We start from the raw sequence: 14,433 nt of genomic DNA, 5'->3' as shown, positions 1-14,433 counted from the left end.
TGTGGTATCTCTAACGGTTAATCTTCATCGGCTGTACTAAATCCTCATCATCATCAGTTCACTTCCACTTGAAGCATGCTTTGTTTCTTTTCACAAAAACGCCAGTCATATTCTTGGTTCTTTCGGTAACGTCACGAAGATAGGTTCAAAGAAAATAACCAAAAATAACAAATTTGTGATTTTTGTCATCTACGTGACTTTACCGAAAGACCCAACAATACGAATTCCTGCAGTCACGAAAGCTCTAAGTCAAGATTAAAAAACGCCAGTGTTCTGTATATATCACAGTCATGCAGTGGTATTCATCAAAGTTAACAAGTAATTTAAATGCACGCAATATTGTATGAAAAACCCAGCGGTTATAAATGACACATTTCAAAGATGTAAGAATGGGCATGGAGTATATTAATCATTTTTCAGGATGGTATATTTGTTGAGAATTTTAATAATAGACACTCATAATGACCTGCAGTTATAAGTTATGTTCCCGAAGTCTGGAGCGTTCACGCGACACAAGAATTGGCAATTTTTCCTTGACATGACATAACGGGCTGCAGGAGTTGAACCCTAAACTCCATGCGACCCGGCTGTTTCATCGAATGTGAGATAACTCGACAGCCTAAATCCAGAACTCTACACCGACAGCTCTAACGATACAACTAAAGAACAGCAAATGTACATCTTGATTTGAAGCTTTCGTGACTGCAGGAATCCATACTATTTGGTTCTTTCGGGAAAGTCACGTAGGTAGAAAAATAAAATAAATCACGACGTTTCGATCGCAACACAAGCGGTCATCCTCAGGCGGAAAAAATAGACTTTACCGAAAGAAGCAAAGAGTATTGGAAATGTATATACATAATAAAACTAATCTCCATTTATATGGCAAAGTTGTGAATATGTGTGTCTGTTCAAAATGTTTAGCATACTTCCCGACATGCAACAAACTGCAAATTTGCCATGTGGGTACTTTCCAGACTGTACACCATGCAAAAATTATAAAAATACACTTTTTGTGGAGGGGAGCTCAATAATCCATTTATTTTTTGCACAGCAAATGAGCTGTGACGTCAAATCTGTCATGCGACCCGCACATGTGGAAGCGTAACGCATTGTAGTGTAGCGGTTAGCGCGCTGCGCTACGAACCTGGCGACCCGAGTTCGATTCACGACCACCACCGGTGACGATTGTCTGAACCGGTCCTGGGCCTCCCCTAGGTCGACTCAGCCTCAAACGAGTAACTGGTGTGTGGTGAATCCAAGTCCCGGAAGCCGGGTAGTAAAGCTAGTACTTAATAATACTTAATAAAAACTAAAATATATATATATACGTATACAATATTGCTCAAATAACCAACAGGGTGGTAGTGATTTCTGTTGGTGGTTCTCAGCCAGTGGGGACACATTCCACATTCCTGTGGCCGGTGCTAGTCGAAACCGTTATTGAGAGCGCAGTGAACCCACTGACACCTAGGACACGTGGCCTGCCCGGGATTCATGCGCAATAATAATAATCTCCCGTGGGCAGCCCAACTCCAACGCACTGGCACGTCCCAGTGGGGCCACAATTTGCTGTCCTCATTTTTTTTGTATATCTTCCCCCGACCCGCTCGATGTATGAGCATTGGCGATTTGCCACTTGGCAGCGTGCCATGCCCACACGTTAATTAATCAGCGTCTGTTTTGTTTTATGTATGCCGCCTATCCATTTTGTCACACGTCTCGTATACCTAGCCAAAGCCTGGCAAACATAATGTTTCTCGTCATCGTTAGTTATTATGTAGTAATGATCGATATATATTTTAAGGCGACTTGTCAATCAACCGCTGGATCACAGCCTTTCGGAATGTCACGTCAGGCATCGGGGTTGTTTCATCGGCATTCACCACGCTGGTTTGTGTGGCTTCATTAAGGAGAAAGTCTTCCGGGACCTGCTCAGATATCAATCGCCGCTGATCTCATCCGTAGACAGTAATTCAACTCGAATCGCTTGGTTCAAAGCGCAGTGCCGCTAATCACCGCGTCACCCCTCCCCCCCGTTATCCATCGTTACTAACAGTGGCGGCTCCTGCAAAATCTCTCAGGGGGGGCAAATGTTTGGATGATTTATAAGGAGAAGGTCCACCCATGCAAAGGATAAATTAACAGCTTAAGCATGTAAAGGCAACTTCACTTCTTTAATATTAATGAAAAATAAAGTGACTCTTACAATACATCTTGTTTGTTTCTATACTCACTATTAATATACAATCCGCTCAAGGTTCTTTTATTAAAGATTCCACTAGGTGGCGACAAATTATATTGTTGGATGCAACGTGCTTACGTGTGATGACGTAAGCACGTATGATGACGTAAGCACGTTAGTGCGAGCCCTCCCGGAAGCCATAGAGAATGCATTGCAGCGCCCCCCGTTCGAAAAAAAACATCTTTGAATGTAAGTCTATGGGGCCACTCGGGGCGATTCTCAGCCGGAGTGAAATCGCCCAAAAAGAGGCGGTACTCCACAGAACGTGACATGACGCTGATTGGACTATATCCAGAGGCACAGTGACGGCTAGCGTGACTCTGTGGTTGAATGACATTGGTGGTGCGTCGCCCAATCGCCCTAATGAAGAAACCGCCCCTGGTTACTAAACTATTGTTCCATAAAGTGACACTCCTCGTTTCCATGCCCTTATTATCAGCTCGTCCTATTATCCGTGCCCATAGAAAATTATATTACCCACAGGCTCACCTCGCGTCTCTCCCTGTATTTGCAGCGGAGCTCCACAAATTTGGCGATTTTGACTATACAAATTATTGTAATCATACAAAGATGACATTTATTAAACAGATCAGTGGAAAAAGCTTGATGTTTTTTTACTTTTCGTAACAGCTATTTTCATTGGAGTATTACAGGTGAGGCTCTGCCTCCCCTGACCGCACGTGACTGACCCACACCTCTTTTTTGGTAAGAGGGGTCTCCTGGAAGTGGTGTAAAATTCATCCCATTTGCTTGTATCTGCCAATCAGGGAAGTAATTTGTAAGTTATCTGTTAGGTGCCCCAGTGTTCATTCATGAATTAAGAGGAGTCAGTAACCCAAAAGGTGTGTAAAGTTTATCCTATTATCCATGCTAAATTTGCAGATAACAGAAGTTGCAGAAGTGTCGTACATTGATCCTATTATCTCGGTTCATCTGTGGATAACAGCAGAAATGTTAGTTTAACACGTCGGCTTTCGCGACCGATATTATCCATAATAGAGGTTATTTTAGTGAGATCGCGTAAACATGAATGTTGTGGGTTTACTCTCCAACACACCGGTGTGCTGAACGAGTAACGAATTGTCATGTTTTGTTTACGCGAGAAACCTTTACTAATTGGCAGTGTCAGTCGGTGGCGGGTCTAACGACACATTCATATTTACGCGATCTAACCCAAAAAACCCGCTCTATTACGGAGAAGAAATGTGTTCAGATAGACATGGAAAATATGACCCATCAACAGGGCCCACCGCATCAGCAGATGACCGCTGTTTCACCATTACCCTACAAGATTGGTTTTGGAGAAAATGCAATTCGCGACAATGGCGCCACGGTTGAAGCACCGTGACCCACAGTCAGAAGGATGTGAGTTCAATCATTACTGGTTGGGGATTGACTCAGCCAATCATACTTATGGGGTCGATACAATAGGTACCATTTTGTGGAAAGTCAACAGTGGTTGTTTTGGAGTCATACTACTACCCAACTTCGGAATGTGGAATTTGTACTGACTCAGTGTCTCTAATTTGTACTGGCTCAGAAGTATGAAAAACGTCGTGATAATTGTATTTTATTATGTTTTATTTTGATTATTTCCCTTCTACGTGACTTTACCGAAAGAACCAAGAAGATGAATCCCTACAGTCACGAAAGCTTTAAATCGAAATTTAGTATGAAATAACTTCAAAAGCATTTACATATAAGTACTTAAAGTGTTTGATACAAATTACTCCTTTTAAAGAATAAAGACCCTTCGTTGATAAAATTAATAATCTACACACCGCATCGTCCGTTTCTATAAAACATTCGTAATGAATTATTTACATAAGAACATTCAGGACGTGTACGTTTTGGTCTTCACTGGGGGTACATATTTAAGGGAAGTATGTTTTATCCATCATATTGATTTTCCAGATAAGTTTTAACCACAGAAGTGGGTGAGGACTGTAGTTCGATGTTGGCGAGATGTTAACTACCTCGCCCGGTATACAGGAGGTCGTGGGTTCGATCCCGACCCTGACGCCTGCTGTATATTTGGAGTTTGCGTGTCTCTCTCTTCCCGTGGTCATGTGGATTTTCTCCCGATCCTCCGGTTTTTCCCTCCACGTTTGTAAACACGCGTTTAGAGTATTTTTACTGCTATAAATGTCCACGTAATAAGCCACTTCGCTGAGCTATATAGCTCAGCGGGCTTTATGAAGTGGACAAGAAAAGTTGAATGGTGTCTCTGTGCCCAAACGCTGAATGTCAGAGGCTGCTCATCTCCACTGGTAGCCCCCAACTAGTGGTGTGAATTTTGACCGGGACCGTTTTATATTCCCTGATTATAGAGCGACATTAATACTAAAAAATAACACAATCTAGGCAATTGCCTTATGGGGCATTCTCAATAATTATCGACAAACAGCGTGTTGCTTCAGCAGGCAACCTTCCAGATTTGCCTCGCTGACATTCTGAGTCTTATTAACAAGAAGGCGACTGAAAATCCACGAACATTTGTTCCACATGACATTCCCTACTTAAAGAGAGTCACAGCATTGAGTTTGCATGCAGGAGCAAATGTGGCCGCAAAAACATTGGCCGAGAAGGCACAAGGCCGATTAAAAATAAAAGTGACATCTGGCTCAAGTGAGTGTTAAAGACTGTGGTCATCTCCTGTTTACAGCCCTGAGCCAGGGGTGGAAAGTCCACGTTCCTATGGCAGGGACGAGTCTATCCGCAGGACGACCAGAGTTCATGTAGTTTTATAATTCCTTCTCGCTTGAAGGAGCTCAGACAAGTGGTTTACTTTTGGTTACATGGCCACAATCGTAACATGTGGCTTGTCTTTAATTTACATCTATGGGTCTCTATACATCTCTTTGTGTGTATATGGGTCTCTCTGCATCTATATAAGACTCTATGGGTCTCTATGGGTTATTGGGTATCACGAATTAATAGTAATGATTTATATATCCAGGAAAGCCACACTAAAGCCGTAGGACTTTTTTTCACGGAGGTCCTGCATTGGAGTTGTAACGATGTTTTCAGCCAACGCATGCGCGTCGATACGTGTGAAGGGAAACCAGAGCACCCGGAGAAAACCCACGCGTGCGAGGGAGAAACACTCAATCCCCGTACAGATTGAAGCCGATGGATGTTAGTCCACTTGCTGTAGCCACCTTCTCATGGCGAGCCCAGGGTACGCGCTGGATCACAGGCGCGCACAGCCACCGCCACAGTGCTACCACAGCATATGGTCCAATCCTTTTTGGTTTACATGGCCTTTAATATTCCATTGATGAAGGAGACGTTCATTTCAATGGTAGGTGTCATCCCAGCAGGATCAGGTCATCTGGAGTTTGAACTCGACCATGCCACACTACAACACACAATCCCGGAGGGAGGGGTGTAAATATTATTGCATTTGATAAACATCTAAAAATGATTTTACATAACTACGTATTATTATTATTATAGTTATAAACTATTAATCTACAACATGGAATGGTTTTAATGTAGCCGTATATATAAGTGTGTATTCAAAAAATGTAAATTTACAAGTGTAAATGTTTCCCACCCCCCCGTCCCCAGGGTTGAGTTGGTTTGGCCCGGCGTGACGACACCTCCAGTGGCGGCCCAGGGCGCGCGCATTTGACTTGGTCGGTGCGGTTTTCGCGAACCTCCATCGCTCTCTCTGTCCGCGCGAAACACTCGGGCCACTGATAGAGACCGGGGCAAGACCAGGCACTCTGGACACCCCCCGTGCATTACGCCGCCGACGTCTGCGTCCTCCACGTTGCAACGCGAATCAAAGTAAGGAGACTTTGAGAAAGGAGAACGCGCAAGCCTTCTTGTGAGTTAAGCCTGCGGCCTACGCGAAACAGGCTTCAGGGTTTCTCTCGCCCCGTTGGGAAACGTGAATTCGGTTTAACGTAACCCACTCGTCTCCCCTTGTACTCGCAACGAGCCCTGCCTTTCATACGCATGGCTTTATTTTGGTGATTTCGACAAGTTTTTTGGTTGTACTGTACTTAAAATCCACAGCAAGAACAATGGGATTTCACATCTGATGATGATTGCTTGTGTTGCAGTCGAAACGTCGTGAGAAGTTTTTTAGTTTTATATATTTTTTATTTTATTGTTTCCCTTCTACGTGACTTTACCGAAAGAACCAAGAATATGAATCCCTGCAGTCACAAAAGCTTTAAATCAAAACATTACACTTATTTTTAATGGCATATATGTGATCATATTGGGGGATATAATGTCCCTGTTTTAGTCGTGGGTCCTGTGAATTTTGTCAAATTTTTAAGGTGATCTTTACAAGCAACGTTCACCTCCTAAACTTGTCATATCCTATTATTAATCTACTGCTCGATAAGGCCATTCCCCTGCTGATGCCTCCTTCACTGATCTATAAGCAGGTGCAATCCATCTCCCACATTCCCTCTTATTTTATTTCTCCATTTGTTTTTCCCTGTCCCTAGCGGATCACCATTATGTCACCATATTCTTAGGTTTTTTCGGTAAAGTCACGTAGGTAAAACATCAAAATTAATGAAAATAAAATAAAAATCACGACGTTTCGGAGGCAACGCAAGTCTACGTCATCAGGTGGGACCGTCACAGCCAGATATCTGGCTGTGACGGTGTTGCCTCCGAAACGTCGTGATTTTTATTTTATTTTCATTAATTTTGATGTTTTACCTACGTGACTTTACCGAAAAAACCTAAGAATATGATTCCTTGTAGTCACGAAAGCTTCAAATCTAGAATTATGTCACCAGTTTGGCTGTTTGTTGCCTTCTCATATAATGGATGGCCCTGCTAAGAGTTCAAAGGTCTTAAGTGTAATGTTTTTAATTTAGACTCTGTTGCTTAATGCAGTGTTTTACATCCGCAATGTAATTATGTTCAGGATGCATCAGTACATTATAAGGAATTGTATCGGTCATTGATTGTAGTGTATTAGTAAAACACTTAATGCAGGTGGCACTGTTGCAGAGTGCTTTGACTTGACTTCACGTGGTAATGATTGAAAATCTTGGTCAGGAGTTCACTGCCCATCATTTTTCCACGGTCGATAAAATAACATACTGTATCGCTTTGTTGAGATGGTAGTGGTGGGTTTCCATTGGATCAACTGGCACCCCACTGTAGCAATGTGGAATTTTAATCACTGGCCTCATGACTGCCAGACGAAGCTTTGAATACAATGAAATGAATGAAATGTATATATCATGATGCCCTAACAAGAACAGTGCTTGCATATGAATGCCAGAACATTATGGACTCTATTTTTAAAGTTTTATCACAACTTAATGTATTCCAGAAAATGGCAATGTTTCAACTTACAATTAAAATGCTGGTCACAGTGTGTGCAGAACAAAAATAAATTGACCATCTTCAAACACAAATGGTGTAAACAGATAAAACACATAACTTTTAAATGTCCATTTTTCACTTGCATAATGTCTGGCAAAATGTCTGGCATGTGAATATGCTTTTATTGAGATATAGTGGAACATTGAAACAAATATTAAATCTCCTATTACATATACTAGTCCTTGTGCATATTAAGGCCCGGTGCAAATGCAATTTTAATGTTTTTGCATTGCAGTACTGTATGAATATCAATGCACTGTATTTTTGGGGGGATTTTCTTTTTAGAAAGATGTCCAATTTAAATTTTATACTGCACAGTAAAACCTCTAGTCGGTAAGTCAGTTTATTTCAGGTTAGCCTCATTGTAATGTTCTGACCTGCCCCTACTGAACATCTGTAAAAAGAGCTTCATGGCTGATCGGATTCCTCCAGTATAAACAAACATGCGGATTTTGAATCTGCTGGAACTAAGAAGCAATCATTGGCGACAAATTAATCCTTAATTTGCATACACTGAAATGTTGGCTAAGCCGGGAAGGCTACCCTCCATGTTCTGTTATTTTTACATTTGTCTTAAATTTACAAATAAACTCTTCAACCCTATGAGGATAGCCTCTGTTTTTTTATTTTAAGAAATGGTGTTTGACCTCCGCTTCATTGTGTCGTTGATGGTAAGTGGCTTGGATTAAACTGTAGAGCTAATGTGCTTTTGAGTGTTCTTAAACAGTAAACATTTAATTGTGCATATTTAGTCGTTTGTTTTTACCTCATTACTTGTTAATAAGATGTGTAAATGTAATTTAGCTGGAATAATTGCTCCTTATTATATGCAGTATTCTGGACACCCCACAGCTTTGAGAGGTTTCACTATAGTTAGGTTTAGTATCATTTCCAAATACCAAGCAAACTCTAGGCACGAAACCATTATTATTGTGTTAATCCAATGAGGGTAATCGTGTACATATGGACATATCCTTTGATTTCATGCTGTGTTCTCTCCTATTCTAGGCGTATAGTATAATTTCCACATTCAGCGCATGTGAACCACACTCTCGATAGGAACTACCATTATCCACCACCAACAATTTTATACTCATCATTGGACCTCATTTGCCAGTACCAAAATAAAATAATAGGGTTTTTCCCCTTTTTTATGGCAACAAAACTGAAACCGTTTTACAAGGATTCATGTCTGCATTAACCACAACACTTTCAGTAAAAATGCAAACTAAAAACATACTATGATAATATATGCATTCTTGAAACTGATTGGTCCACACCAAGGGCCAGCTTTGTTTGCATTTTGACCACAAGTATTGTGGTTAATGTAGACATGAATCCTTGTATAAAGGTTTCAGTTTTGTTGCCAGAAAAAAGGGGAAAAGCCCTATTATTATATTTTTCTATTGGCAAAGGAGGTCTAATGATGTAGATGCTCACCCCGAGCCCTCATTACTTTGATAGTGCATTGTCTTTGAGCTGTACGCCTTTTAGCGTCCTCTGGTTGAGCACCAATTGGGTCGAGGCTCTAAAGAAAGCCGTCCCTTGGTGTGGACCAATTAGTTTCAAGGACAATGCAAATATTATCATAGTGTGGTTTTTTTGCATTTTGAATGCAAGTATTGTTGTTAATGCAGACATGAATCCTTGTAAAAAGGTTTCAGTTTTGTTGCCATAAAAAAGGGGAAAACCCCTATTATTATAATGTTATACTCATTTTCTTTAAACCAGAGGGATTTTGGGTCGAGTTTGACCCATGATTGCGATTATAACTGAGGCAGACACTAACCACAGCGCCATCAGTCCAAATAATGTATTATGTAAATGCAGTTATAAACATAATAACTTTCTTCACGGTACTTTAGATCTTCCTTGCAAATAACAACTCTTCCATAAGTGTTTTCACCCCGTAAAATAAAAGAAATGTATGAATTGATATGTACGAGTGAAATAATAATTTAGCAATATGCACAGTGATACTAACCAGCGGTATGTAAACCCTGTTTCTGGGCATCTCCTAGGTCCATGCAACCTTGAACGGTCGCTTGGTACTGTGTGTGTGTGTGAATATCAACAAAGGGGAGACGAAAGATGGCTGAGGTTGGTGCTGGACACATGTGCTGTTCTAGAATATCAACACATGCCAGAACAATTGACTAAATGAAGGATCTCTGTCTTTGTGTGTTTGTGTGCAGGCAAGGCATTGGAAAAGGAGCTGGGAGAGTAGTCACAATGCCCATCCGAGCTCAGTGTACCATCTGTTCTGACCTTTTTGATAACAAAAGCAACATATCAGCCATTCTTTGCGGACACACATTCCATGAAGAGTGGTATGTGCCTACATTACATTACAGCACTATTCATACATATAGGTGGGATAATCTTTGAAAAGATTAACACCAATATCAATTGCTGGCTCTTGAGTAATTCCTGTCGACTTTGAAGCTATTGATGTGGCTGGATTATTCACAGGGTTAATGTTTTTTAGCAAAGCACTGTGTGCCCATCATGACTCTGATTCAGGGTTCCAGATCTAAATACTTTGCATGTGTATGAAATAAAATCAAATGATCAGTTTCGCTGTTATACTTCTCGCGCAAAGGTTAGTTATTTGTAACGTTAGTGTAAAACCGATTGAAGGATATTCGCAGACAACAATTAACCTTTGGGTCCGTAGTTTTGCTCACTGGGAGAAATTGAGTAAGAATTTTAAAGAGCAACGAAGGTGGACAAAAGGTGCAGTATATAACGTTATATTATTCTGACTTGTTCTCCGCAATACTTCGCAAAATGGGCCTCAGGTGTAACATTGTTGTGTTTTATCTCACTTTTCACAGGAAATGAAAAATGCTCAATGTGGCTTTAGAGGCTCTTGGGGTTAACTTATGTCCATATCAGAGATACTGAACCAGCACTGCTGAGACTTGGGCTTTGAGTCCTGGGCTCCCGATGGAAATAAGTTTTTCATGCGTATTGAGTTGATGGGTCTCCACTTGGTCAACCACTGATTGCAGTGAAAAATAATGATTATCTTAGAGCATAACACCGAGGGATACATCTTATCTGGCTCAGTGGGGTGGGGTGTTTAGAGTGCTCGACTCAAAATTGGAAGCCTGCAAGTTAAAATCCCACGTGGGGTTTGACCCAAGCCCATCAGCTCTCCAGGGACCATAAATTAAATACTATTTTGTGGAAAGTCAACAGTGGTGCTATGGACAGAATGCACTTTGCCATACAAGTTCTGGCGAATTGCTCTGATGCTGGATGCAATTACCAGCGAAACGTCGTACTCAAAAACTGGTGGGCTAAAGTAGTGAACTATTTGTCTTTTGTCAACGTGACACTTTTTTGCTGATTGGCCGTGTCGGGTGGTGGAGGGTTACGACATTTATAAATAACGCGATCTAACCCAAAAACGTTTATTATGAATTGTTGAATGTCTGTCGGTGCTTATGAATACTGCCCAGTTGAGCAAGGAGACACTGACTTGATTTAAAATGTATAATTAATGAACACTTTAATTGGCGAAAGGGTGTACATGTATGGCCTCGCCTATTTCCTTGTGTATGGATAATGCTTAATATATATATTTTTTACATACTGTTGAACTATAATAAAATTAAACTGTGAATTTAAAATCAAATTGCAAATATCATAGGACTTTGTGATGAAGACTCGTCACATCACGATGATTATAGCTTTTTTTGTCACCGTTAAAGTTTAATTTCATCTGTATCACACATTCTTGAGACAGCTGTTTTAGAACGCGAGACATTTTCATTCTTTGTCTGGGGCTGGAGCCAAAAATCATCTGTTGGGCATAATTTAATGATTACATTAGGTTCTCTTAGAGGGGTTTTAGAGAAAATTGTGAGAGGTCATACTGCGCATGTACATTAGAATGGTGTAATAATGATAATAGTATCGCCCCCTTACAGGAATAGCCTTACACTGTTCACTTTCAGAAAAGGTCAGGAGTATAGCTATCCCAAGACGTAAGACAATGGTTATTCTACATGCTTTTGCCGGGTGGCAACTGTTTCTGTATAAAGTGCAAGACGTATTAATAATATCTCGTCTAACACGTATCTCTCTTTTTTTTTCAAATAGCTTGACGCACTGGCTGCAGACTGCTGCCCGCAAAACATGTCCACAGTGCCGCATCAGCGTAAGTATTTCTCGCCTCTTCCAGATTTCTCCGCGTGAAAATATGTATTTACCCCGTGGCAGGTTACTCAACCAACGCCTCCTGAGAGAGTTGGTAAAAAGCCCGAAGCTTGGATGGGCATGGATTGGCCATCCTAGCTGAGACGCTTGCGTTAATAGATTATAGTTTTTCGAGCCGTTTCGAAGTGGTAGGCTTCGTGCGGCTGCTGGCCCTTGGAAATTAAGTCAGGGGTCATAGCCGGTGCTACAGCATCCTCATTTTAAATACAGTACAGCAAGTCCTCGCTTAACAAAATGGGGCTGCCGCATGAACCGTATTTGCATTAAGCGAGAGTCATTTTCTCGAAAGGAATGAGCGAGGGTGAGTAGGGGACGCCATGTATCACAGCGCTGACACCAGTGCAGTACCAGCTCCCAGCATCACCCAACGATGCTGCCACCCCCCCCACGCCGCTCAGAAAAGTAGTCCCTGACTCGCTAGACATCTGGCGTCATCGCGGGCACGGTAAACTTTAAGCGAAAACGTTCCATAAAAGAAAAAACGCGTTAAGGCGAAGACTCGTAGTGTCAGCGCGCGTTAAGCGAGGATTTACGGCACTAAAATAGTCACTCCATTCCTGGACTTGTACTGCAGCATTCTTTATTGTTCACCAATGCCAGAGTGATCTTCACCAATTATGATGTGTTTCAGGACACGTCCTAATTACTGAGATCATGGTGGTGTTGATTGGAATCCGATTGTGAGTGCTGCAATCCGTGGCATGTGATTTCTACTGGCTCCTATCAAAACGCCATCTTTCAGCAGCCCTTAGGGCACCACCACGGCATACGTCAAGAACACAACAGCCCAACTGTCAGAATGCAGGCTGTAATTTCTGCTGTTAATAATGAAGAGGACAGTCAATTACGTGGTTTCTATGGTTATCCTGAACATCGTTTATTTGCGCTCGGAGCTCATCATACTTTTAGGCCGTCTAAAATGAGCACCATTTGGTAAGGCTGCATTAATGAGTACGGATTCAACAGTGGCTGTACTGTGCGGAAACTGATACCACAGCAATGTAGAATTCACACTTATGGCTCGGCGCTAAAAATTGAGTTGCGCGCCACTCATTGCTTGTTTGAACATGGATGTTTTTTATGTTGTATAAAATGCTTCCATAATGGTTGAACATTATGTAAAAAATATATTGATTCCCCCCACCCACTCCTCCGATTGTGCTGTAAATGTCAAATGTTGAACAAAGCACTTTTTTCCCCCCCATTAAGGATAACCCCCTCTGCAGACCTCCGAGAAACACATCTTGGCAGGGAACAGCTTCAGAATGAGACACCATGGGCGCCTGTCCCAGTGTATCTCAATGAATCGCGGTTACCTGCAGGCCCAGACCAAGGTCACAAATGTAACCGTGACATTATTTACTTGTGACGTTAACCAAGATGAAAACGCATCATTTTTTTTACCATCTTTTCTTACCAGCACATCATCAAATAAACATGAGCAGGTTGGATCGAAACCGTTGAATATCACACGTGGATCATTTTTATGGCTTTGCCCTCATCCAATACAGTATTATATATTATGGCCCCTTATCCAAAGCCTTGGGGGCACTGTTGTTACCCACCCACCCACCCACCAATCCCTGAGTTTTATTCTCTGTTGGCCCACAGGTGGGTGTAGTGTAATGAGGGCCTGACTGACGGTGCTCATTGGGGTGTTATTCCATGACTGAGCTCATCGCGATGGTGAGCAGTGGGTGAATCCTTGAACGTATACCAAATTATATCCTGTAGGAATCAGCGCTATCTGTGGGCTGTTGCGTCTCGCTGGATAGAAACATGCGGGCCTGATCACCTGTGCTATGTGCAAGATACAGCGAAAGCTTTTGAGTGTATTGTGGTGGCACACTCTTATAAACAGGTGCTTTGGAGGCACGGTAGGTGGATCATGAAGAGAACATCAAGCGCTGTGACACTTCAAACATTTTGTATTGTCAGACATTCTGTAGCGCAGTTCTCCTGAAAATGTTGCTTTCATTAAGGATTTCCAAGCTATATAAGTTATATTCTATTTACACAAGAATAATTTGTTGATTCTTGGAGAAATTCAGGTGTTTGAAGTTGAGCTCTGGGTCTAATTAGATGCTAGCTAAGCTGCCCGAAACTTCCAGCTGCCTTTCGTAATTTTTTTTTTAAACAAAGTATTTGTTCATACTGCATTGACCGTGGTGCACGAGCACAAATATCCAACGACTCAACGCATTCATTATTAACACAGGCCTTAAACACATTCCTGTGGAGGGAGCTGGTAGGAACGTTGGGTTGCTCGGTCAATGGCCAGGATCAACGGCGGCGTGGTGTATTCCGCAAATATGGCCGACTGTGAGGGCGGGCACAAGCCAGCGTGAGTAGGTTAAACGTTGAGTTTTATAAGGGCACCACAGGGTGACCAGCCCCTCCTCACCCAGCCCCTCCCCACCCAGCCTTTCCCCACCCTCGCCTCCCCACCCAGCCCCTCCCCACCCAGCCCCTCCCCACCATCCCCTCTCCACCCAGCCCCACCCCTCCCATCCATTTTTGAATGCACGACGGACGGACACAATAATCCCCTGTGGGCTGGTGGAACTAGGTGATTCCTACCAGTAAAATAAAGA

At 42.1% G+C, this 14,433-nt stretch overlaps 1 protein-coding gene across 1 annotated transcript in view; it reads left to right on the top strand.

Moving 5' to 3' along the window:
• The first annotated feature begins 5,795 nt into the window (after positions 1 to 5,795).
• Positions 5,796 to 14,433, top strand: part of TRAIP (TRAF interacting protein) — a 50,595-nt gene continuing 41,957 nt past the window's right edge. The window contains exons 1-3 of the mRNA XM_078876414.1: positions 5,796 to 6,040; positions 9,808 to 9,942; positions 11,723 to 11,780. Coding sequence (XP_078732540.1) covers positions 9,845 to 9,942; positions 11,723 to 11,780 — 156 coding nt within the window. The 5' untranslated portion in view covers positions 5,796 to 6,040; positions 9,808 to 9,844. The remainder of the gene's footprint in view (positions 6,041 to 9,807; positions 9,943 to 11,722; positions 11,781 to 14,433) is intronic.

This window comes from Lampetra fluviatilis, chromosome 44 (genome assembly GCF_964198595.1).
Source record: "Lampetra fluviatilis chromosome 44, kcLamFluv1.1, whole genome shotgun sequence".
Classification (NCBI taxonomy): domain Eukaryota; kingdom Metazoa; phylum Chordata; class Hyperoartia; order Petromyzontiformes; family Petromyzontidae; genus Lampetra; species Lampetra fluviatilis.
The sequence above is the reverse complement of the archived record's forward strand: the minus strand, read 5'-3'. Positions and strand labels throughout refer to the sequence as shown.